Genomic DNA, 27732 nt, shown 5'->3' on the forward strand with positions numbered 1-27732 from the left:
TAGAGAATATATTTGCAAAAGAACAATTTTCTTGCAGTGGAAGTAATCCCAATGCAATGTATTTCACTGCAAAAAGGCTTTTTATTAAACACAGGATCAACTACTGTTTAATGGCAGGGTGCAGAATGTATCAAATATGTTGTTTAGACAGTGTAATACTATTTAATGAGAAATATCCCAGCAAAGATCAGATAGAATTAAAACAACACATAACACATATTAATCTATTCCAAAAAATGATAAAGCTTCCCCATGGGAATTGTTTACAAGCGATGGTTCATTTACAAAAATATTAATATACTAATCACAGAAAGATCTAATTTAAGCCGTTCTAATTACAAACCAAGGTGCTCTGTGCTCAGTAATATTCTCCACCCTCAGCAGAATGCAGTCTCTGAAGGCAAATATTTTGCATGTTGTAAACACAATAAATTGCAAAGATTTTGCGACCTTGAGGATGGGAAGTTATTGTTAATGAAGGTTATAATCAGTTTCCATTAAGCATAAAAAGATATGATTTTTGTATAGGGTGATCTGAAAATATGTCTGTGAACAATATATTTAAAATCATGTGATTTTAGTACTGAAAAATAACACTACTGTTAACTACCTTGATGAGGCAGGAAACTATTCCACTCTTCATTCCTTCTCTCCAGAGATGCTGCCTGTCCCTCTGAGATACTCCAGCATTTTGTGTCTACCTTAAACCAGCATCTGCAGTACTTTCTTAAAGTATTCTACAACTGGGGTTATATATTGAAAATGGTGATAGTCTGTGGCCATGCTTCATACAGTGGATGGTCTACACACTAGTGAGTGAAGCCCATGACTTGTATATTACTGAGAGGAAAATCCTCCTGTGACCAATAATGTTAGATTGCTGCCACTTTCAACAGTTTTGATATAAAATCAATTTGGAAACATCTCAGCAATCTGTGGTCCATGTATACAGTTATTGTTTGTAAGTACTAAGAAGAGGCGAGCTCAGCAGAAGGACTAAGGTTTATTTCCTGCACTGTGCCCCATGAAATGCCTATATACAAGCAGCTCATGCAAAGGGATCAATACAAACAGAAAGCACAGGGATTGCAAATATCTCTCCTTTGTTCACACAAAGGTTAATGGTGTTACAACAGGATAAGGGTGTGTTGCATGATCAATAAAAATGAACCTCGTGCATCTCAAACTACAATTACTTTCCAACAGTGATTGGCGGATTGATTACATTGTATTCAGCCTGTACAAGCACAAAGCTATTTTCACGTATCTTTCTGACGTGAACCAGCTCACCGTTGTCTCCCACACCCATGATGCTGCTATCGGTGTCGCGGAAGGACACCTCTGTGCGTTTGCGACAGTGTTGGGAGAAGAAATGGCGCATCCCCACTGCCAACGCCATACCCAGAGCAGCAGAGCAACCAAGCAGGATACCGAGTTGAGGAATGCCCAGCTGTGCTCCTTTCGTAGGACTCTCTCCATGACCTGGGCCATTATCTTCCTGCACAGGCTCTGTCACCCTGACTGACGTGTTTCTGACAATTTTACCCAGATTAACTTTGGAACCTGAATTTTTGGAAGACTGAAGAAAATTTACTGAAGCACGTTGTGACATCAGCTGCCTGGCTGTGTTGGTCGGGGTTACATCCTCTATGTTTGGGATCCGTCCTCGGCTCAGAATTGGTGTTGTTTCTCCTTCTTGGCTTTTGTACTCTTCCATATCTGGAGGCACCGATTCCTTTTCCTGACCTGTCGTGAAGCTAACAGGCCAGAAGGGCGGATAATCTTGTCCGGAAATTACAGCAGAAGATCTTGAATCAAAAACTTTAGAAGTGGACCATGTGTTGACCTTTAAAATGAAATGATGAAAACAGATAAAAGTCACAACAATCAAGTTAATTGTGCCCGCTGACTATTGAAAGGTAAAGATAAAGTCGTCGATCACCACAGCTCACAAAAGGCATGGCAAATAAGATCAAAAGTTAAAACAGTAGTTAAATCAGTTACACAGAAACATAGAAAATAGGTGCAGGAGAAGGCCATTTGGCCCTTCGAGCCAGCACTGCCATTCAATATGATCATGGCTGATCATCCAAAATCAGTGCCCCGTTCCTGCTTTTTCCCTATATCCCTTGATTCCGTTAGCCCCAAGAGCTAAATCGTAAGGGCCTGTCCCACGAGCATGCGCCTGCATGCGACAAGCGCGACCCAACGTGGTCGCTTGAGCCGTAGGGCCTCGCGGGGCCGGTCCCATTTCGATCGCCGGAGCCGTATGGAGTTGTGCGGAGCTGGTCTCGACATCGCGTGGGGCTCCGAAAAACTGACCGTGTTTAAAAATTCCGCGCGGCAACGGCCTGCCGGCCCACAGCCGCCTCGACGCCGTGTCACTCACTCGACCTCCGCGCGGCTCCCGCTTCTGGTTTGGTCGCGCTTGCCGCATGCCGTACGGCTCAAGCGACCACGTTAGGTCGCGCTTGCCGCCTGCAGGCGCATGCTGGTGGGACCGGCCCTTTAGGTCGCGCTTGCCGCAAGCAGGTCGCATGCTCGTGGGATTGGCCATTAACTCTCTTGAAAACATCCATTGAATTGGCCTCCACTGCCTTCTGTGGCAGAGAATTCCACAGATTCACAACTCTCTGGGTGAAAACATTTTTCCTCATCTCAGTACTAAATGGCCTCCAACTTATTCTTAAGGTAGTGAGTCCATCGACAACAATTGGAAAAGAATACAATGTGTATGCTCAAATATTTTTTGAAATTTCATAATTTTAAAATTACTTCACAGAATTATTTAACAGCAAAAACAAAGACAGCAATAATAACTGAGCAATAAATAATAAATAAGAACAAGTAATACAAGGAACAATCAATAATAAATTTAACAACATTAAGTGCAAATCCTGAACCGATACAGGCGTTTCTGTCTGAGTAACTGAGCAGGATGCAGTGAGTGTGGATTCAGTGCAAATGCTAAGAATATTCTTTCCTGACACGATCCTTGCATTCAGGAAGATGGATGCCTGAAGCAACCAGGTGTCTGGTAGCATAATGATTGTTAATGAACAACACTTCGCTACTACGAGTTTTATTCTCTCCAGTTAGGCACGCCTGTTAAAGTAGGCCATGCCAATAATATCCATAATCTACTGAAGAAAAATATCCCTCTGAGGGGAATTGCAGGCAGACCGGCTGTGGCTTGTGGCAGCCGCATGCAATGGACAGAGAGCTGCTGGCTACAGTTCAGGAGGACAGTGCTCACACCTGTGTGTTTGGCACAAGACCTGCAGATAAGCAATGTCTGGCTCAGGCAACCACACATGTCCTGCCCCGTGATATTTCTCATACCATCTTTAGAATTCAGAATATTTACATCCAATAATTTAGTACCAGAGGGTTATGCACATTAGGTTACCAAATGTATAATCTATAAAATAATTGCTACAGCAACCAGTGTGAAAATTAATTATATACTTACTTGTTCAATATTACTGCAACCTATGCAAGATGGAGAGGTTAGGTCGAAATCACTCACACTATTCAGAATATTCTTGCTATAATATAAAATTGTGAGAAAACAATTACTCTTCAGTATAAAATGGAAATGAGTAAGTTATTCAAAATAATATCTTCCATTGCATAGAAATGCCCCAAACCAGATATTCTCTCTTTATGAGTCTAGCTCCAACATTTTGCTACAGAGAAAAATCACATCACATATCCTTTAACTGTATACAAGTTCAAGTTCAAATGTATTTGTCACATGCACCACAAGGTGCAGTGAAATGTAATTTACCATGCAGCGTTCCAATTAAAATATACAGTTCTTTTCTCAGTGCAATTTGTTTCGATCATGACTTAAACTTCCACAAGTGGTCCAATGTAGACAAAACTTCTTGCAACACAGTGATCTACATCCTCTGCGGAATATTCTAAGCTGATGATAACCAAGATTTGTTCCATGAAAACATTCAGCTCTCTAAACATCCCAAGTTAATATCAGCAAAACTGGACACAAAGTGCCTGGAGTAATTCAGCGGGTCAGGCAGCATCTCTGGAGAACATGGATAGGTGCTGTTTCGGGTCAGGACCCATCTTCAGATGGTAACTCCTTAAAATCAGCAACTTTGATTTCATCTTTTTAATACTCCTGGACTTGGGAAATCTTCAGTCACCACTCAGAAGCCAATTTCTTTTCTATCAATTAGAAGTCGGTTTTATCATCCTCCTGTGTCTAGCATGTTTAGAGAGTAGTAAGTTTTCATTCTTTATGAAAATAATGCCCTTGTCCCACTTAGGAAACCTGAACTAAAACCTCTGGAGACTTTGCGCCCCACCCAAGGTTTCCGTGCGGTTTCTGGAGGTTGCAGGTGGTTGCCGGAGGTTGCAGGTAGTGGAAGCAGGTAGGGAGACTGACAAAAACCTCCGGGAACCGCACAGAAACCTTGGGTGGGGCGCAAAGTCTCCAGAGGTTTCCGTTCAGGTTTCCTAAGCGGGACAGGGGCATAAGGGAGCAGAGAAGCTGAACTTTTTTAGATAATAAATGTATTAGGACTTGCATTATTAGAATAATTTATTTAATTACTATGTTTAATCATAAATTATTTAAGCAATGATTTTTTAAAAATATATTTGGGTACCTAGATCGCAGGCACAGGTTAAATGTCTCTTTTCTCAGCAACATACTAAAGAGTTGGTATAAATGGATTATTCAAATGGATTATTGGGCATTGTGTCATACATTGAACTTCCTTCAATGAATTATGCAAGGCGTACTGTTAAGCAAGACCATTGCACAAGCTGATCACGGTGAAATTGTCCAACACAATCAGGTGTAGGAAGCAAAGCCATTGTTTAACATCTGGCATGGACAGATCCCAATAGAAATACAGAAGTAGACTAACAATGCTGTATTTCAAGGTTGTTTTGTTTTGATTCTTTTCTTATGGATTGAATGTGTTGTGATGTGTTAACCTGGTTTACCAGAGGGACTACAGATAGAAATTAGCCTATAGCTATAATCTTGCGTATTGCATGCAAATGTTTATAAATATGCACTGTCCTTAATAAAAACATCTAAAAAAAAAATAAAAAAAAACAAAGATGAGAAAAGCATTGGATATTCTTGCGGAAAATATGTTGCCCATGACTGCATAAGTCTGCATGTTTAACGCAGCTTCTACTCTGTGTTTGTGTAGTCCCCTTGAATATATTTAATGTGACATAATCAAGGTCCAGTACTACCCCAGTCACCCCCTCTTTTCCCCTTCCCATCAGGCAAGAGGTTCAGAAGTGTGAAAATACGTGCCACCAGAATCAGGGGTGGTTTCTTTCCAACTGTTATCAGGCAACTGAATCATCCTCCCACTAACTAGAGAGTGGTCCTGACCTCCCATCAACTCCATTGGAGACCTTCAAAATAACTTTAATCTGACTTTATCTTGCACTAAACATTATACCCTTTATCCATCTGTACACTGTGGACACCTCAATTGCAATCATGCATAGTCTTTTCACTGACTGGTTAGTTAGCAACAAAAAAGGTTTTCACTGACAATAATAATAAATGAAATTAAATCAAACCAAAGATAATGTTTGCATTTTTGGAGTAAATGCTATGACAGGGTAGGACCTACCTTTCTGCAGACTCGAGCTCTAACGTTTTCAGCAGAAATCCACTAATAGTTGATGGGAGCGCAGTCAGTTTCCCTCTTTTTCTGGCGTTCAGGGATGGTTGCAGATGTTGATCAATTTCGCCCAGAACCAAGTTGGACTGTTCTGTTGCAGGGCTCTGATCTACTTTGGACAAATTGTTTTTAATGTATGTATCCTGTGATCTGAGGGCCCTTTCCTTGGTGATTACTGGAGTCTGTGAAAGTTTCTTCATCGTGCGAGTGCTTCCTTGAGGATTGACGTAGTCTGCAAACCTCAGAGATGGTAAGACTGCTGCTGTATTTACAAGGCAAATATACACATTACATTGATAATTGAAAGCCAAAGTCTCAGATATCCAAAAGAGCAGAAGGAAATGTATATTTCTGCCATTTGAATTGACAGTGGGAGCATCACGCTGCCAACAAAAAATATATATATATTATTTTATGTTCACCAATTGAATAGTTAGGTCTTGGCATTTACAATAATGTTCATCACAGCTTCCTATCACAGCTATCTTTCTTTGTGATTTAGTAGAGCATGTCCAATAAATTCCCTGACATAGTAAGTAAGTAAATTTTATTTATATAGCACGTTTAAATCAACTCGCGTTGAAACCAAAGTGCTTTACAAAAAATAAATAATAAAATAAATAATAAAGTTTCCGTACACCCATAGAAAAATTAAAAATCAGAAAAATGACACAACACATTATAGAATTTAACATGAACGTCCCCCCCACAACAGAATCAACATTTTCCACTGTGGGGAAAGGCATCAAAAAGTTAAGTCTTCCTCTGTGAAACACCCGGGGTCGGGGCCCATTGTGGCCTCCGCAGCCAGTCCGATGTTTTCAGGCCCTCTTTGCCGGAAAGCTGGAACTCCGGCGTCGGGTAAACACTCCTCAGCGGCTTGGAAAATGTCTGGAGCGGCCGCTTCCTCCCCGAAGACCGCGGCACCCGAAGTCCTCAGGCCGCGCTGGCTGGAGGCCCGACTCTGGCGATCTCGATCCCAGGCTCCGCGGTGTTTTAAATCCAGCGCCGCCCGTGGCTGGACGCCTGCAGCCACAGCTCCTCGGATGTTGGAGTCGGTGATCACCGCACTCCGGAGCTTACCGCATGGCGACCCGGTAAGGTTTTGAAGGCCTGGGACAGATTAGGGTGCACATACTCTTTTGGTGCCGTGTACTGGTGTGTGCTGAATGTAAGTACAAGGCAGGAGAATGTATAAAGTGTTTGAATTAAGATGGAAATTATACTTTACAAGTACTAAGGATCTGAGTTCTCCCACCTTCAGAAAATGCCTTTCCAATCTTTAATTTGCCATCAAGCAATTTTTCTTCTTTGGAAATGTGAACATTATAAACAGTTCCTATCTGGATTATGGGAAGCATGGAAATAATGATGAATTCCAGTCTCACTGCCACCCTCAATATACCAGATTTATCAGGAAGGGTCATCAGCCATTAACTGGACACAATTGGGCAGCACGGCAGTACAGCGGGAGAGTTGCTGCCTTACTGCGCCAGAGATCCTGGTTTGATCCTGACTACGGGTGTTGTCTGCACAGAGTTTGGACATTCTCCCTGTGACCACGTGGGTTTTTATGTTCTGAAGTGGGACCCGTTGGGTCTCTGTCACACGGGAGGCCTGGTCCCCCAAAGCAATATCACACCACTCACCCACAGCCTCCATGGGAGGCAAGGAGAGATTTAGAGAGATATAGACCAAGTGGGACCCGTTGTGCCCCGTCCCCCAATGTGGGGGGGAGGGGGGGGCGGGGGGGGGGGGGAGGGGGGGTGGCATCTGCTCTCACCCTGGAGACAGGCACCTCCTGGAGTCAATCACCCCATCACCCCCCACAAAGAAAATTCTTGAATTTATGGAGGCATCCAATCGTCCCCGCGTTGGGGGGGGGGGGCGAGGGAGCAATCCCAGCTCAACTCCCACTGGGTCAACCAACAGGCCCGGACCCCACCGCCACCGCGAGGTCCCACGATCACGATGCTTCACCGCCGCCGCGGCCCCATCATCACGAGGCCTCACCGCTGCGGTCTCGATGCCTCCTTGATGGTCGCGTAAAACCCCAGCCGGGGTGTCACGGGGAGAAGCCCGGGTCGGAAAAAGCGGAACGTTAATTTAAATGCTGCCCTCCCCCTGACGTCACTCGAAGCTCGTGGAATATTCTGTGTGTGAAACGGGCGCCGACCTGAGCCATCGTGCCCGCCCACCTCAATCTGCCGTCATCAGTCGAAGGTTAAGTTTGTTCTTTTTTTTAAAACTTTAATCACCAATAAGGTGGGAAATACAGCATCAAATCTTAAGTGAAGTTGATCACTGTTCAGAGGAGAAAAATGTGAGTCGGAATCTTTAAAGATTTTATCGTTACCGCTTAACGTTTTGGCGAAAATATAAAGACTCACACATATACACACACAAATACAAGATGAGGGTTTTAAAGTTATAGAGATAAGTTCTAGGAGCAGGATTATGCCATTCAGCCCATTAAGTCTACTTCGTCATTCAATCATGGCTGATCTATCTTTCCCTCCCAACCCCATTCTACTGCCTTCACCATTTAATACCTGACATCCTTACTAATCAATAATCTGTCAATCTCCGCCTTAAAAATATCCATTAACTTGGCCTCCACAGCCATCTGTGGCAATGAATTCCACAGATTCACCATCCGCTGACTAAAGAAATTCCTTCTCATCTCCTTTCTAAAGGTATGTCCTTTTATTCTGAGGCTATATCCTCTGGTCCTAGACTCTACCACTTGCCCAAGCAGTTGTCCCCAAGTGCCTTAAAACCACCTCCATCGTGCCGGTGCCAAAACACTCCACTGCGGCGAGCCTCAACGATTTCCGCCCAGTTGCACTTACTCCCATCATCACCAAGTGCTTCGAGAGGCTGGTCCTGGCACACCTCAAAGGCTGCCTACCACCCACATTGGACCCCTATCAGTTCACCTACCGCAAGAACAGGAGTACGGAGGATGCCATCTCAATGGCGCTCCACTCCGCCCTCTCCCACCTCGCCAACAGAGACACCTACGTGAGAATGCTGTTCATCGATTATAGCTCAGCATTCAACACCATTATACCCTCTAAACTGATCACCAAACTCAGCGACCTGGGTATCGACCCCTCCCTCTGCAACTGGATACTGGACTTTCTAACTAACAGACCCCAGTCTGTTAGGTCAGACAACCACACCTCTTCAACCCTCATCCTGAACACCGGCGTTCCACAGGGCTGTGTGCTGAGCCCCCTCCTCTACTCCCTCTTCACCTACGACTGCACACCTGTACATGGCACTAACATCATCATCAAGTATGCAGATGATACAACGGTGATTGGCCTCATCAGCAACAACGATGAGTCGGCCTACAGGGAGGTGGTCCAGCTCTTAGCTGCATGGTGCGCTGACAACAACCTGGCCCTTAACTCCAAGGAGACCAAGGAGCTCATTGTAGACTTCAGGAAGTCTAGGGGCGGCACGCACACCCCCATCCACATCAACGGGACGGAGGTGGAACGTGTTTCCAGCTTCAGGTTTCTGGGGGTCAACATCTCCGATGACCTCTCTTGGACCCACAAAACCTCAACTCTGGTCAAGAAGGCTCACCAGTGTCTCTTCTTCCTGAGGGGACTGAAGAAGGTCCATCTGTCTCCTCAGATTCTGGTGAACTTCTACCGCTGCACCATCAATAGCATCCTTACCAACTGTATCACAGTATGGTATGGCAACTGCTCTGTCTCCGACCGGAAAGCACTGCAGAGGGTGATGAAAATTGCCCAACGGATCACCGGTTCCTCACTCCCCTACATTGAGTCTGTCTAAAGCAAGTGATGTCTGGGAAGGGCGCGCAGCATCGTCAAGGACTGCTCTCACCCCAACCACAGACTGTTTACCCTCCTACCATCCGGGAGGCACTACAGGTCTTTCCGTTGCCGGACCAGCAGGTCCAGGAACAGCTTCTTCCCTGCAGTTGTTACATTACTTAACTCTGCACCTTGGTGATTGCCAATCACCCCCCCCCCCCCCCACCGGACACTCCTTCCCCCAGAAAAATTGCACTACTACTACTGTATGTACGTATATATATTTATTGCTCATTATTCTATGTTTGCTCTACTGGGTGAGATGCTAACTGCATATTGTTGTCTCTGTACTGTACACTGCACAATGACAATAAAGATAGAATCTGAATCTGAATCTGAGTAGTGGAAACATCCTCTCCACATTCACTCTTTCACTATTTTCCCCAGGTGCTCCAGTTTCAAGGTTTGTACATTAATTTAGCTTTGTTAAAAATTGGAAATTAACCCTGGTGTGCAGGATAGTGCTAGTGTACGGGGATCGCTAGTCAGCGAGAATTAGGTGGGTCGAAAGGCCTGTTCCACACTGTATCTCTAAACTAAACAGGGTGACCAAAACTGAACACAATGCTCCAAATGTGACTTCACCAATTTCTTGTACACAACCCCCCAACTTTTGTACTCAATACCCTGACTGATGCAGGCCTATGTGCCGAAAGCCTTCTTGACCTATTTACCTGTGATGCCACTTTCAATGAACTACAACTTCTGCTCTACAACACTCCCCAGAGCCCTTCCATATGCTATGTAGGTCCTGCCCTGGTTAGACTTCCCAAAGTGCAACACCTCACACTTATTAGTATTAAACTCCATTAATCATTCCTTAGCCCACTTGCTCAACTGATCAAGCAGAACTAAACTCAGCTGGGGGGCCAGTTACCAGAACCTTAAACAACACCTTGATCTGTGGCACCAGTGTTGCCAAGTTATGCCCCTGTCCCACTTAGGAAACCTGAACGGAAACCTCTGGAGACTTTGCACCCCACCCAAGGTTTCCATGCGGTTCCCGGAGGTTTTTGTAAGTCTCCCTAATGGTCGAAAGTGGTTTCCGCTTCTTCTATGTTCTGGCAATTATTTCAAAAAATTCAAAACCGGCCGCGACTAAAAATAGGTAGCCATTTTAAAAATCGGTAAGTTTTTAGACAAATCCGGTTTCGATGCTAGTTGAAGGTGGTTGCCAGAGGTTGCAGGTGGTTGCCGAAGGATGCAGGTAGTGGAAGTTCTTACCTGCAACCTCTGGCAACCACCATTAATGGACCACAGAGAGGTTGTGTGAGTTGTCGACAATCTGCACCTACCTAGCCACCTAGATCTCCATGAAGCTCCGTATGGTTTCCAGGTAAGCTTTTGCTTCCCCTCCTGTAACATCATTAATTTCAACAGCTGTAATGAATCAAACCTGAAAAGACTAGTCAAAACGAAGGGATACATTCAAGAACCAACACTAAGGTTGTCTCAAAGGGAATGGGCATTTCGAAAAAGAATATGAATGTGATATGGGCATTGCAACACTATATACGCGTGAGAAATCAAACTTCCTCTGTTTGTGAATGCTGGCATAACCCAAATCACGCAATGACCACATAATCATATTCTACCCTCATCACAAATTCAATAGAGATATCTGAGAGGTGGACTCCCTTTCTGAAAAGCCCATGCAGTGGCCCATAAACTCACTCTATAAATATTGCTCTAGCCATATGGAAGTTGAAGAGTGAAAAATATTGATTTTGAATATGAAAAGGACAGCATTATGCAATTCAATTTCTAGGAAATGATTGCTTGTTATTGATAAGTTCTGAAATTCATAGAACTGAAAACTTTGATAAATGAATGTTACGCATGGCTGTGACATTGGCAAATACATCACATCAGACCTCGCAATTATAATAGGAAATAAAGTGTTTTGCAGTGGGATGGTGGCGTGTACTTTGAGGGCCTATCATTCATGTCTGTGCATATTACAAAACCGACAGATCATAGTGGAATTGTGCTTTTGACAAACTTCTGATCAGAACTGGATGAGCTGGAATTTAACCCGTCAAAAAAGGAAAACAAGATCTTAATGTTTTTCACTAGCTTTCTCGTGCATTCCCTCTCTTTGTACGAAACAAGTGAGGAGAGGAACTCCATCATGCATCAAACTAGACACAACCCACAGACTACTTGAGGTACTGGTAACAGAGTGTTTATTCATCTATGCTGCTTGTCTTTTCCACTTTGATATCAGGTTAGCTAAACAGACCAAAAGGAAGAGGAATATCTCTCCAAAAATCAAAGGGAAAATATCTAATTTTTCTCTCACTTTTGAATGTACATTCCAGCATTCTACTTTTCAAAACCACCCCATTACATTTATTCATTCCAGAGAAAAGCTTGCTTACTGTTAAAATAATTTCAGTTTCAGGTTACGTTTACTAATGGAAGAATTGGCTACAAAATGTTTTAACTTTGTTAGCAAAATGCCCCCAGGATTTAATTTCTTAATAAAACAATATCAATATAATTATGAAGAATTATTACATTGATACAAGTAAAATTTGTTGTACCTTCAGTAAATGGCGTGGGGGTTGCAGTTGTATTATATACGGATGTCTGGAGGGTTCCCATTAATTCCACATTTTTTGTCAATGTAGAATAATTCTGCTTTAGGTCAGAAATAACACCAGACTCAATTCTACTCCAGTATATGAAGTATGACTGGACAGCTGAGACACTGTAGGTTAGATGGGACAAGACACAGATTAGCAGGAAATCTGAAATAAAAAATGAAGTCAATGGCCTTTGATTGATTGAAAGATTGAATGAAAGCTTGGAAACAGCCCCACCAAGCCCACACCAACCATCGATCACCCGCTCACACTAGTTCTATGTTATCCCACTTCCACATGCGTTTCATCAGAATTGAATAAGAGTTAAATTTTAAACATGCTTTAAAAATGTAGAGGGGATAGGGGAGACAGAGAGGGGTTAGAGAGGCAGAAAGGGCAAAATAGCTGGGAATAATGTAGTGTTATTTTGATCACCTTTGGTGGAGTCCAGCTTACCATTTTTCAAGCAATGCCCATCAACACTGGCTCACATCAGAGTCACCCACCTGTATCAGGCCCAGTTAACCAGCCTGATTTCCACTATAACCTATTTTTTAAACTATGTTTAATTTATCCTTTATTCCCCCTCATTCCCCCTTCCACCATTTTTTCAAATTTGTTTGACACTAAGAAAGTTGGGGGAATATGAAAGGAATGCTATTGGGGATAAAAGCCATATTCAGCGATGGAAAGTAATGGACATAAGCCTTCTCTCTCTGTGTGTCTGCCAGATATTTCCTGCATTTTCTCTTCTTTAGGACCATGTTAATACTGACATCTTTTCCTTTTCTCTTTTCCCATCCCTTCCATTCAGACTCAGTTCCAGAACATTCCTGAAAAGGATTCTGATGGATGGAAGACTTTAGACTAGAGATACAGTATGGAAGCAGGCCCTTCGGCCCACCGAGTCTGCGCCAACCGATGACCATCCCGTGCAATATCACTATCACACACACTAGGAACTATTTGCACTTTACAGAGGCCAATTAACCTACAAACCTGTACGACTTTGGAGTGTGGGAGGAAACCGGAGCACCCGGAGTAAACCTACGCAGTCACAAGGAGAACGTACAAACTCCGTACAGACAGCACCTGTAGTCAGGATCGAACCCGAGTCTCTAGCATTGTAAGGTAGCAACTCTACCGTTGTGCCACTGTGCCACCCCTAATTTGTATTTTTGTTTGAATTCACATCAATATTACAAACCTTCTCAACTTTTATTGTTTGACTATATGGTAACGACATTTTGTTCAAATTGTTTTTGAATGACAAATAAAGAAATTCAATTCAATTCAATACAACTGCTCAGTTTTGATTGGTTTGCATTTTTCTCTATGAAGGTATTAAAAACATAATTACAAAAATCTGATGTCTCCAGTGAATTGGTCTGGTGCTTTCCAGACAAAGGAGAGATTTCTCTTCAATAACTTGTCCGAGTGGGTCACGGTATCTCCGTCCTCAAAACACTTCAGTAGTTTAGATCCAGGGGAAATGAGAATGAATGTCCCAGCCACACGATCATCAGCCACTCGCCGAGCTTGCATCAGGAAACCCATGAAGTCTCTTGTGCTCCTTACAGTCACTATGAAGTAAAAGATACACACAGCAATATCACACTCCGCTGTGAAATGGCCTCCACCCATGGAGCTGTTATCTTTAAGGGCCTGTCCCACCAGCATGTGATAGCATGCGTCTAGCACGACCAAACGTGGTCGCTTGAGGTGTACGGCCTCGCGGGGTCAGTCCCAATTCGAACCGCGGAGGCGTATGGAGTTGTGCGGGGCTGGCCCCGACATCATACTCACCAATCAGCTGGGCAGGAGGCCGGCCGACTGAATTTGGACGTCGCACGGCGTCGGGCGGTGACGTCATCACGCAACGGCACGCCGGGCGGTGACGTCATCGCGCAATGCCACGCGCTAGGCGTACGCCATCAAGATGCTGCGTACCACGTCAAGACGCTGCATACGATGTCAAGACGCTGCGTACGCCCGTCGAGACGCTGCGTACGCCCTCAATGCGCCTGCGAGCCGACAGGCCGTTGGCGCGAGGGATTTTCGGACAGTGAAAGATTTTTGGAGCCCCGCACAACTCCGTACGCCTCCGCCGATCGAAGTGGGACCGGCCCCGCGAGGCCATACGCCTCAAGCGACCACGTTTGGTCGCGCTCGACGCATGCAAACGCATACTGGTGGGACAGGCCCTTTAATATCCCCATTGTCAACTTCAAATCTCACCTTGGGCCCACTCAGAAGTGAGGCAACAGGGAAAACCGAGGCTTTGACCTTGTATCCCAGCACTTTATAAAACTGCCCATCTTTCTCCATAGAGCTGGACCTAACTTACTTCCATTTTATCATGAAAAGGTGCTATGGTTTCCTCTTTAGCAAGCTTTGATGGCCTAACAATTCTGAAACTTATTGCAAGCTCTCGCCCCCATCTCGGAACAAATTACATTAAAATTCCCTCATCATTGACCAAATAATGGCAATATTGCTTCCCTATTCAATGTATTCAAACACCTCAAAATTGTAAAAGTATTTAAACAAATTTGATTTGGAATACTAGTTTCTTGAGATTCTCCTTGTAGTTTCCAATGTTCTCAAACTATGGTGTACTGTGAACTCTGTAAGAAATTATGTACTTTTTCTGTCTAAAACTCCACACAACACCCTAATCTGATTAGACCAAATATTTTCACCAGTTTTTCATTGCATCTTTACACGTGATGTCTATATTCTGATTTATGTAACCTAAAATGAGATTTCCAATTCGTTGATGGCTGAACTCCCTGCCTCATATGTTGCAAAACGATGTATCAGAAACACTATCTTTCCATTAAGTGAAAACTCCCATTGGTTTTTATTCACTTAGGCTGCAATACTCACAGATTTATTTATTAAATTGCATCTGCCACCATAAACTCTAGCTCATTTGAAATTCTCCTTTCCATATCCAATCCCACATCAAGTCCCATTAAATCTATCCTCACTGCCCTACACTTTATGCATCTCCCTTAAGTGTATTTAAAATACTTATTTTCGTGTTTAAATCTCTCCATGATTTTGCCTGTCCCTGTCTTTGTGATCTCCTGTAGCATTGAAATCTCAACAAATACTTTGGCTTAGAACCTGAATGACTCTGCAAATGGTATGTTAAAATGTTGGTGCACTTTGTGAAACCAGTGAATATTTTAATCAAACACATTTCACTGCAATATTCAGTACCTTGCAAGCCCCAAGGAACTTCACTGCAACTATAGAGCAGACCTTAAACCTTGAAAGTCCTTTCCATTCCCCATTTCATCATTGTGGAGCTCAAAAAGGAAATCATGTTATTTACGTCTAATCCACACTGTGGGTGAGGAAGGAGGGCTCTTAGACATGTCATGTCATCAGCCAGATGTGATTCGGCCAAGGAGGAGCAGGTATAGCCATTGCAGGCAAGGAGAGATAACACTCAGCTGCTGGAGTTTGCTGAGACATACCAAGACAATAGACCAGTGGGAGTGGGTTTGGGTGGAGATCAGGCTGGCAGATTTGGAGAAGGAATGGTCATGTGGGTGGTACCGGGGAGGAAACCTGGAGAAACCTTTCATCATTGTTCAACTTCTGTCAAGGAGAAGCTATACTTCACCCTCGTTAGACCTCATTTGGACTACGCAGTTGCAGCATGGGACCCATACACAAATAAAAAAATGTCTTCCATCGAACGTGTCCAAAGACAGGCAGCTCGATTTGTTACTAACACCTATGAGAGAAGCGAGTGTCACCAAACTTCTGAATTCTCTGGGGTGGAACCCTCTCCAAGACAGACGTGAAGCTCACCGTTTGACCTGTTTTTACAAAATGTTAAATGGTCAGCTCGACATAGATTACAAGACCTACACCAAACCCAAACCAATTAGGAGCAGACGAGGGCATTCAATCCAATTTGTGATCCCAGCTACAATGACAGATGTGTACAGCAATTCGTTCTTCCCCCGCACAATTAAAGCATGGAATAATCTCCACCCAACTATAGTTACCCAACCAGATGCAACTAAATTTAAAGTAGCTCTTTCTTCCCAATAACCCTTTCTGGCTTAAGCCCTCCCTCCACCACCTCCAGTTTAAATTCCATTTGGAATATTTTGGAGGACCAAGAAACCAAGAAGAAACCAAGAAACCTCACATAGTCACAGGGAGAACATACAAACTCTGTAGAGACAGCAACTGTAGTCAGGGTCTCTGCTGCTGTAAGACAGAATCTCTACCACTGTGGAGTGTCCCCGTACGCCTGCACTTTTAAGGTGCCATGTAAATGGAAACAAATGCTGTTTTGCTTTCCTGGTCTCCATTGGTGTGCCTTTTGTTCCATTCCCTGGGGCCAATCGTCTACAGATAAAACGGATGCTTTGGAATGGTTTAAACCGTTTAAAGTGGCAGACCACCTTAAGGAAACAATGCAGAATTCTGTGAGTCAGAGTTTAAAGTTGTTACCAAATCAAACTAAAAATAAATGATGATAATTTTAACTGAGTGTCATTTAAGGTTGATATCTCAATCTATTTATTCCATTAAAATGTTGCCTTTTGTTGCCATGAAATCCCAAACAGCCCTTCACATGCACTGAAATCAATTACAATATTTCCAAGGCAACCATCTACACCTAGTGGCAGGAAATCGGTATTGCACAGAATTTCCTCTCAGTGAAATTCATTATTAAAGTACTCAAATCTCACGTGCAAAACTTCCTTGTCAATTCTTACTTTTTATTTAAGTGAATTTCTGTTGTTGAAACTGATACACACGTGTATTAGCCGTTGAGGCCTTTCAGTGTACTATTTTTCTAGAAAACAGTGTTCTTTATTTTGACGACACAAGGCCATGAACGCCAGCCTTCCCCATGGAGTTAAAACCCAAACTAGTCTTTTAAGTCCCCTGAATTGCGATAGAAATTTTAGGGCACTGCTCAGTGACATCTTCCGTTTTCACGTTAATGCAATATAGACTATTAATGTTCAATTAATTAAAAGTGACACTTTTAATTCATCTAGCTATGTACATATTAATTGCTGCTGAATTCTGTGGTGCACTTGCACTACTGACTGTGTGAAAGGGAGAGGTACCCTGACTGCTTCAGTTGCCATATTCCAGGGACAAGTCAATCAGATAAGAGCAGAAGGCATATGTGCCTGTAGTTGAGACCTGAGGAGACATCCTAATGAAATCAAGGAATGGCATCAGACCTCTTCATTAGAAGGAACTAAAACCTAAAGATCTAATAGATTCCTAACAGCCTCAACAAATGTCCCACTCTGCAAGATCATCCTCTTTGCAATAAAGGTCAATGTTCCATTCCTCCTCCAAATTATCCAACAGAACCTACACTCTCCTTTCAGTCTCTATCGAAGGCAATTGCATTGAGCCAGTTCCTTTTAGTGAAAACCCCACTGTCAGCCAAGTGCTTTCTGTCATCAATCGATGGTAAAAGGAGGGGTCCACAGGCGACAATGGGAACACCTGAACTTGCATCCAGGAGTGGATGGAGCAGATGATGCGGCATTCTTCCCATTCTTCCTCAATGCTGAAATTTGATCAGCCATATAAAAAAACACGTTTCTGGGATTAGGGTCAACTCCAAATCTAATATTTCAATCCTGAGGAGACAATAAAGTTTCCACCCTCAGACTGTTTCCCTCCACTCAGAGGTGAGCATTTAATTCCGGATGGGACCGCTGCCTTAGGCCTGAAAGAAACTTCAGTAACTCTAGCCCAAGGAGACTCGGCTGTAGAAGCACAAGGTCGCTTGAGGGTCACAGTTGACACACTGGCCGAAAATGACACTGAGGCTGTTTACATTTTGGGAGAGAATTTCCGCTTGTTTTCTGTGCCTTATGTTTTAAAGAGCTTAAATGCAGTTGACACAAAGGATGGTTGCTTCTGAGTAGCCAGTTTCCTATTGATTCAGAAGCTTAATTTATGGGCGAAATGATCCAAACATAGACCTCAACTTTTACCCACACACCAACTCATTGATATCTTCCTGTCCACAGACTTCTTGCAGACCATCTATCTCAAGGCCAATTTAGTAGAAAGTGCAAACCTTTTAATCTCTGAGCTATGTTCCCTCTGTTCCCTCACACCAAATCATTGATATGTACCATGAAAAGCAAGAACTGAGCCCCGCGATACCCAGTGGTACGTATTCTTCAAATCACTACAAAATCCATCGTCTGTTACTCTTTGCTTTCTTGCAATCAACTGGTTTTAGATAAATATGTTCAACGACAGAGTAATTGAGACAAGAACACTCAGGTTATTCAAAACAGGACTGAATGTTGCGTTGACCAAATTAAGATACTACTGGAATCAGTTTAATTTGACTAATATTGTTTTCTTCATTGTCATGGAATTCCATGCAAGTTCCTCGTGGATGTTTCAATAAGATCACCTGCCTTTCTTCTAAAGTCCAACGCCTATGAGGGAAGAAGGTTAGACTTTATTGCCTTCCATCACAGTGAGGAATGTGGAATCCGCTGTGGTGGATGTTTATGTTAACATTTATGTAGTTGTGTGGCTTGTTGCTTTTTTTTAAGTATGGCTGTATGGTAATACGAATTTCACTGTACCTTAATTGGTACACGTGACAATAAAATACCTTTGAAACCTTTGTATACTGTAGATCCAACCTGTTCAGTTGTTCAGCATGAGTAGATCCAGGATTTTGCCATAAATGCCATGTGCCTTTTCATGTCTTTTTTGATTATTTCACCAAGATAATGCCTTTTTCACGATCGAGTGCCTAAATCAGCCTTTTTTTTGCCATTTTGCTAAAAGGTCATATCGTGATTACAAAGATGTTTTCTATGTTAACACGTTAATATTAATGTTATTATTAACGGGTTAACACAGTATAACTTACAAGAAAACTTCCACCACCGGGGTGAAACCGGGGGGGCCACTGTCGATCATTCATTAATTCATGCCGCTGCCCTCTGGTTCAGTCTTCTCCAAGATCTATTTAAGAAAGTACTGCAGATGCTGGAAAAATCGAAGGTGGACAAAAAATGCTGGAAAAACTCAGCGGGTGAGGCAGCATCAATGAAGAGAAGGAATAGGCGATGTTTCGGGTCAAGACCCTTCTTCAGACTGATGTGGCGGGGGGGAGGGGGGGAAAGAAAGGAAGAGACGGAGACAGTAGGACTAGAAGGAGAGCTGGGAAGGGGAGGGGGAGGAGGGAGAAGACAAGGGCTATCTAAAATTAGAGAAGTCAATGTTGATCCGCTGGTGTGTAGACTACCCAAGCAAAATACCCAAGCTTGGCTCCTCACTACATTTACAGTCGCAAAGCTGGGTTTTCGAGTGTTCTGTGCAAGGCATTCATTGATGCTGGAATTCCACTGTGGAAATTGGAACACAAATCTCTCAGAGGTTTTTTAGAGAAATACACAGAGGAACATATACCAAGCTAGTCATCATTATGGAGAAATAATGTTGACAGCAACTTCAACATTGTTGTGCAGAAAATTAGAGATGAAGTTGCATGCAACAAAATATGAATCTCAATAGACGAGACAACCGATGCTGTATGGAGTTATGTTGCCAATGTGGTCATTGGTACACTGGAGGCAGGTCAACCATCAAAGGAGTATTTGTTGACATCGGAAGTATTGGAGAAGTCAAACAGCTCAACTATTGCTCAGTTGTTTACATCTTCACTTGCTGTACTTTGGCCAGAAGGTATAAAACACAAGAAATTTTTTCTGTTTGTGATTGATGCAGCTCCGTACATGAATAAAGCCACTCGTGCTCTTAGTTTTATTCCCCAAAATGTTATATTTGACATGCTTAGCTCAAGGATTTCATAGAATTGCCAAGCACATGCGTAGCTTGTTTCCAAATGTCGATCGCCTAGTTTCCAATGTCATGAAAATCTTCCTCAAAGCATCGTCACGTGTGCAGTTGTTCGAGGAAATGGCACCCAAAATTCCGCTACCTCCTCAGCCCATTTTGACTAGGTGGGGTACATGGCTCTCTGCTATACTCTACTATGCTGCAAATTTTGAAAAGATAAATTAAATCGTCAACTGTTTTGAAGAAGAAGAATTTGTTGCAGTCAGGATCGTCAGTGAAATCATGCAGAAAAAGTCCCTCCACTGCTATCTCGTGTTTATTGCTTCCAATTTTGCAAACTTCCCACAAGCTATCACTTCCCTTGAGAAACATGGCGAAGCATTAGTGAATAACTTGCAGGTTTTCAACAAAGTAACTGACGATATTCGTAAAATTCCTGGCGATGTAGGTAAAGACATACAAGGAAAATGTGAGAGAGTAATTTTAGCTAACAAAGATCTTGAAGAAATACAAAACATAGCTCAAGTTCTCAAAAGTAGTTGTAATGCACAAGATATTGACATGAATATGGAGTCTGTAGCTTGTTTCGGGTATGCACCAGTGACCTCAGCTGAGGTAGAAATAAGTTTTTCACAACTTTTCACAACAGACGGCATAGTTTAACACCAGATAATTTGAAAAAAAATGCTAGTAATTATGTGCAACCAGGCAATGTTGGTCATTTAATGTAGTATACCTTTATATTATCAATTTTAACCATATTTTGGTGGTGGAATTACATGACTTTTTATGCCTTTCTTTGTCACTAAATGCCTTTTCCGTGCCTTTTTTGTAATTTTATTATGCCTTTTTCCCTGCCTATTTCAGTTTTTAATGCCTAAACATCCTGGCTCCACTCATGAGACATCCCTTTCAACCCAGAAATCAATCCAGTGAACTTTCTTTGTTCTCCGTCCAATGCTTATATCCCTACTGAAAAAGGGGTCCAAAAATGTGTACCATGTTCTTTGTGTGGTCTCAGCAAAGCCACATGTAACTGCGGTAAGACTGCCCTAGCTTTGGACATCATCCACTTTGCAATAAAGGTCAATGTTCCATTCCTCCTCCTAATTATCCTGTGAATCTACATATTAACTTGTTGTTTTCTATGTATGAAAATAACCCAGATCTCCATGTACAAAAATGTCAAACACCCTCTCCACTCAAACAATATTCTGCTTTTCTATTTGTCCTATCAAACTGGATAATCTCACAAGTTTCCACACTTCACTACAAATGCATTCTCATACAATCCATCTATGTCTCCTCGCATATTTGTGCTTCCTTCTCACAATTTGCATCACATACCTAGTTTTATATCATCAGTAAATTTAACTCTAATATACCAGATCCCTTTATCAGTCGTTACCATACTGTAAATTGTAAACAGTTAAGGTCCCAGCTTTGAACTCTGTTACGCATTATAAGTTCAACCTGAAAATGAACTATTTATCCCAACTCACCATTTTCTGTTTGTTCGTCAATTCTCTGTGAATTCTCATACAGTATATTGCACCAGTTTTATGGAAATCCAATACACTATACTTATTGGTTCTCCTTGAACCAGCTTGGCTCTAATACATTTGTCACATAAACCACATTGATTTTGTTTAATTGCATTATGGTTTTCTAATTGTCCTGTCACTGTTTTTTTCATGACAAATTCCAACATTTTCTCAATGATTAGACGATGGGTTAATTAACCAGCCTTTGGTTTCCTGCTTTCTCACTCCCTCTTTTCTCGAATGGGGAGCGGGTTACATTTATGGTCTTCCGATCCACGGAGACCTTTCCAGAATCTACTGTCTATTGTGAGTTGACCAACAATGCGTTCCCCATCCTTGTAGCCATTTATTTTAGGATCCTAAGTCTTAGTTTAACACTTTGTGTGTCCTAGAGCAACAGGCAAGAATAAACTGGAAGTCCTTACCTGGTACCTGGTCTCCAGGGAGAAAGGTAGACTTATTGATGTGCACTGTGACAAAGCTGTTGCGTTTATCCTGCGAGTGAGCGCTGATGTGTTTTGGTTTCATATCAGCACAAGCAGATTGACTGGCACCATGCGAAAATCCACTGGTGAAGGAGATCAGGCAAAGTGAAGCGATGATCCAGGCCAGCAGATCTTCCTGGCCTCTTAACAATTTTAAACTTATCTGTGTCATAATAGGTAGGACAAATAAACTCAAGATAAAGAAGAAAATTAAAAATATGTTACAGGAACTTAAATCAAGAAGTACCACAGGAATATACAACTTCTCCTCCTTGCCAATGTTCTTTTAGTTGGAGTGGTCAGTGGGTCTGCGATCTAAATGCTCATTTTGCAGTAGCAAATGGGACCAGCCATCAGATTCCTGGCAATAGAATTGACCTGTGCAATGCAATTGAACTAATACAGAAAAAAGGCAACTCGTGTCTATCACAGTATCACAACACTTAATTTCTTACCGGTTGGCTGATTGTGCTTGTATTATTTTACTTCAGTCACAAATCACTTCCAATGAAAAGCTCACAGAAGTTGACTGAGGGAAAATTGGGCCTGAAAGCTGAAGTGACTGATAAGAGATGAGGGATAGGGGCAAGGGAATTAAAAATAGGACTCAGAATATTTTGGTTCTTTGTTGATGCAAAGATGCTCAGGAACTCCTTGTAATAGGTGTAATTCTGAAGTATGATCCTATTAAGGCTCAAGGCCAAATATTGAGTGTGATGTGGTCTGTTGGCCACTTTGGTGGAATAGGTAGTCTCCACACCTCACTTATATGATCAGTCTTCACGTTTTACTCAGTCACCTAATAACTGCAGGCTTTGGAACTTCATTTGACATTAAAGCAAAGCCCAATATAGTCCTGATTCTCAGATTTTCCAACGGTACTAATAGGAATGAAAACCAGGCTCGTGTTCCTGGTTTTGAGCTATTAGCTGATTTCACACTTTGACTCAAGCGACATTGCAGAATTCAGGGACAGAATGTGAAACATGCCAACAATTGAAGCTTTCCAAACCTGAACCACCAGATCTACAGTAAAACTGTTAATTTAACACACTTGATACTTCAGTGGTGCAGAACTGGAAGATTTCAGGACTCTTGGGTGTTATTTCTATTAAGACTCCAATACATTTTTAATTCACTTACTTTTTCAATGCTAGCCTGGAGTTTAGAGAGAATGCAGAAAACAACATCTAGTTAATTTAGGATACAGGCTGGCTGGTTTATGGGCCTGTCCCACTTAGGTGACCGCCAACGACCAGGACAATGGAATTCACTGAAGTCAACACCGGCGACAATCTACGGTTAACCATATAAACCATATAACAATTACAGCACGGAAACAGGCCATCTCGGCCCTTCTAGTCCGTGCCGAACACTTACTCTCACCTAGTCCCATCTACCTGCACTCGGACCATAACCCTCCATTCCTTTCCCGTCCATATACCTATCCAATTTATTTTTAAATGATAAAAACTAACCTGCCTTCACCACTTCCACTGGAAGCTCATTCCACACAGCTACCACTCTCTGAGTAAAGAAGTTCCCCCTCATGTTGCCCCTAAACTTCTGTCCCTTAATTCTCAAAACATGTCCTCTTGTTTGAATCTTCCCTACTCTCAATGGGAAAAGCTTATCCACGTCAACTCTGTTTATCCCTCTCATAATTTTAAAGACCTCTATCAAGTCTCCCCTTAGCCATCTGCACTCCAAAGAATAAAGACCCATCTTGTTAACCTGGTAACAACCTATGACAGCACCTACAACAGACAAAATTGTCGTCACTGTTGCTGAAAAATTTTCAACATGTTGAAAGATTTTTGGCAATCGCCTGTAGTCTCCTAAAAAATCATCTAAGTGGGACAGGGCCATTAAAGGGAGTGCTAGAAAAAGACCACAGTAGGTTAAAGGGAGTGCGGGAAGTTTAAGGGAAGTGTAGGGAATGGGACTCTATTTACTTTAACGGAAGCATAGGAAATAGGGAACCAATGAGTTTAAATACTGAGGAGGATATATCACCCAGTGGAAGAACTAGGACCGCAGCGAGTTCAAAGGAAGAGAATGAAAAGACCTAGTGTGTTTGAAGGGAGCACAGTAAACATTAATTGGTGAGTCAGATGTCAAACCATTAGGTTTTCCAAATAATCACGTTGCAGGTTATCAGAGTTGTACTGTTCTTTGATTTATTAATAAACTAGATCCATTCTATATTTCGACTACAGTGCATTACTCTGGGTAGCGTTAACACATTACTCATCAGAATATGCCCTGATAATGCCTTCAGGCATTCACAATATCCAGTAATTGATTCAGGTCCTGTTTTAGCAGCAGAAACAAAAGCTTTCAGTGTGATTTTCATCCTATCTTTTACTTAAATGTTTACAGTTGAAAGCAACAGAATCAAAGAGAAAAACAAAGAAAGGCCACAACAGCAGTGTTCTCTTTGCTGCACAATGCTGTGTTCAGAAAAAGAGAAGACTTTGCAGGAGACAGTCCTCTGAAAGAACTTTAATTAAATATTAAAAGATAAAGGAGAATCACAACAAGTCCCAATCCTCAGTCTTGGAACAGATCAGTACGTTGTAAACTTCAAGCATGGTACAATATCACACCCACCTGAATTTCTTCTGCACTGACTTCAATAGAGATGCAAATCAGTTGGGATCTAAACTGGGTGGAAAAGTTGTTGCTGCCTATTTTGTGCTACCGCTAATGACTAGCTTTACGTTCTGTATGTTTTATATACATAAGCAAATTATGGCTTAAAATCGTACAAATGTAAAATCGCAACTTTCGCCACCCTGCCCCCGCCATCAGCCCACATATTATCCGTTCAAAACAAAATGAAGATCCGCCTCTGGACGGATGTGTAATTAATCCATTGAAAGTTGCTAGAATCCATGGAACTCATTAAAATCACTGATCACTTACCTTATTAATACTCATGAAAAGTAACGCGTGATCATTAAACAGACTGACCTTTGAGAGCATTTTGTTATGGGACTAGCTGTGTATCAGCCACTTTTAATATATCACCACTTTCTGATCAGGGAAGCACATCTCCGATAAGTGTCTGGATTCTTCCCTCTAATGGCAAGCCCAGCAGCTGTCGCTTCTGTAACAGTGAAATGTTTTGTGATGCTGGTCTCTGTCTCTTTAATCCTATTAAGGGCAAACAATTTTTTTCTTTTCTTTTTCTCTCCGTCTTATCTGCGTTGTGCAAAGAAAAGGGATTTGGTTAAATTTCTGATGTCCTTGCCCCCTTCCTGTGGGCTATAGTTTTTCAGTTGTTTGATCTCTTATTAAAGGGTTGAAATTCTTCATTGCCTTCCAATTAAATCAGTACAGCTGGTTCATGTTATTCTCATCACAGACAATGTACGCTCTACGTCATGTCCGTAACGACTGTTTCTCCAATAGTGTAGCGTGGTGAAGTTTAGTTTTGTTTAGAGATGCAGCGTGGAAACAGGCCCTTCAGCCCACGAGGTCCAAGCTGACCAATGATCACCCGTACACTAATTCTATCCTAACCACTAGGAACAATTTAGACAATAGACAATAGGTGCAGGAGTAGGCCATTTGGCCCTTTGAGCCAGCACCGCCATTCAATGTGATCATGGCTGATCATCCACAATCAGTACCCCGTTCTTGTCTTCTCCCCATATCCCCTGACTGCACTATTTTTAAGAGCCCTATCTAGCTCTCTCTTGAATGCATCCAGAGAACCTGCCTCCACCGTCCTCTGAGGCAGAGAATTCCACAGACTCACCACTCTCTGTGAGAAAAAAGTGTTTCCTCGTCTCCATTCTAAATGGCTTACTCCTTATTCTTAAATTGTGGCCCCTGGTTCTGGAGGTACAGAATTTACAGAAGCTAATTAACCTACAAACCTGCATGTCTTTGGAGTGTGGAAAGGAACCAGAGCACCCGGAAAAAGGGAAAACATGCAAACTCCGTACAGGCAGCATCCGTAGTCAGGATCGAGCCCAGGTCTCTGGCGCTGTAAGGCAGCAACTCTACCGCTGCGCCACTGTGTTCTTCTTCAAACAGGGCATACTGATATAGTTAATCTTCTAGTAAAGAAATTACCCTTATACATGAAAAGAAATACGTTTATATTGCTATTGCCTCTAACATTCAATCTGGTCATATAACTTGAAGGTTCTTTTCAGGCACCACTTTTCAGACAATGATGTTAATCTTTAGAAACAGTGCAATTTTTTTTAAATGTCGTCAAAAGCTTCACGTAACATACTAGAAAGACATGTGTGAGATTTTGAATTTAAACCTAGGTGCATAATGAAATAAACATACTAATAATTCTCACAATTCAACATCTCTCCTTATTCCGTCCTCATCCCCATCTGTTAACTTTTGGTATTCTCTTTCTCATTCTTCAGTGTGTAAAGGGCTTTAATAATGTTTTAGTTCGATGCTTTGGAAACAGTGGCCCGTGTCCAAGATATGCTGAGAGCTGGATTAAGACATGGATCCATCCCAGTGGCAGCAATTTAATATGTCTAATGTTTGCTGACACCACAGGCACACATACAGTAATCTTGATGTTAACAGAAGCACAGATGCTACCCATTTATATCAATGCTTCATTGCAGAAGTTGACATATCCTGGTGGGAATCTTTGGGATGTTCAGGATGGTCACAAATTGCCAAACTTCCAGCATTTGGAAAATTACTCAGCAGGTCTTTAGACTGGCATTCCTCAGCTAAGCATTAAGTTCCAACAGGCCTATCTACATTTTATCCTTGCTTAAATGATTTTCTTTGAAAAAGACTGCAAGTGACAAATGGTAAACACGAGAAGATTTCTGGTCTTCTTTCCTAAAAGGTGATTTGTAAGGGGGCATGAAGAAGTCTTCTGCAGCAAGGTAATTACATCCTAGATAAGGAATGGCCCGAGGTGAATGCCAGATCTGGAGGCAGTGCACTTAGTGTGGGATCGGGATGTGTATAAAATGCAGCCACTCATATCTTAAAACAAACAAATCACATATTAGCTTGTCGTCCATTATTTAATGGAATGTACAAGATTTTTTGTTTCATCTTTTTGCCTTTACTTTAATAGTTGATAATAGGACTGGGGAAAATGGATGATTTAAATCAGTTTGTAAGGGTCTCGACCCAAAACGTCCCCCATTTATATCTCCAGAGATGCTGCCTGTCCTGCTGAGTAACTCCAGCTTTTTGTGTCTCTCTTCGGTTTAAACCAGCATCTGCAGTTCCTTCCTACACAGGCAGATTGATAATGTCGGTTACGTTTCGAGGTATAATATTGGAGTAACTCAGCGGGACAGGCAGCATCTCTGGAGAGAAGGAATGAGTGACGTTTCAGGTCGAGACCCTTCTTCAGACTGGTTAGGGATAAGGGAAAAGAGAGATATAGACGGTAATGTAGAGAGATAAAGAACAATGAATGAAAGATATGCAAAAAAGTTAAGATGATAAAGGAAACAGGCCATTGTAAGCTGTTTGTAGGGTGAAAATGCGAAGTTAGTGCGACTTGGGTGGGGGAGGGATAGAGAGAGAGAGGGAGGGAATGCTGGAGCTACCGGAAGTGAGAGACATCAAGATTCATACCACTGGGCTGTAAGCTGCCCAAGCAAAATATAAGATGCTGTTCCTCCAATTTGCGTTTAGCCCCACTCTGACAATGGAGGAGACCAAGGATGGAAAGGTCTGTGTAGGAATGGGAAGGAGAATTAAAGTGCTGGGAGATCAGGTAGATT

The 27732-nt window shown here is 42.3% G+C and overlaps 1 protein-coding gene across 1 annotated transcript; it reads right to left on the reverse strand.

The window, feature by feature from the left end:
- Positions 1-61: 61 nt before the first annotated feature.
- On the reverse strand, positions 62-22163 carry reeld1 (reeler domain containing 1). Its single transcript, XM_033022432.1, has 6 exons — positions 21932-22163; positions 13484-13706; positions 12082-12248; positions 5631-5943; positions 3473-3548; positions 62-1846 (listed from the first exon to the last, which is right to left on the reverse strand). The coding sequence occupies exons 1-6, from the start codon at positions 22161-22163 to the stop codon at positions 1193-1195; spliced, it is 1665 nt and encodes a 554-aa protein (XP_032878323.1). The 3' UTR covers positions 62-1192.
- Between the last annotated feature and the right edge of the window lie 5569 nt (positions 22164-27732).

Source organism: Amblyraja radiata, chromosome 1 (assembly GCF_010909765.2).
Source record: "Amblyraja radiata isolate CabotCenter1 chromosome 1, sAmbRad1.1.pri, whole genome shotgun sequence".
NCBI lineage: Eukaryota > Metazoa > Chordata > Chondrichthyes > Rajiformes > Rajidae > Amblyraja > Amblyraja radiata.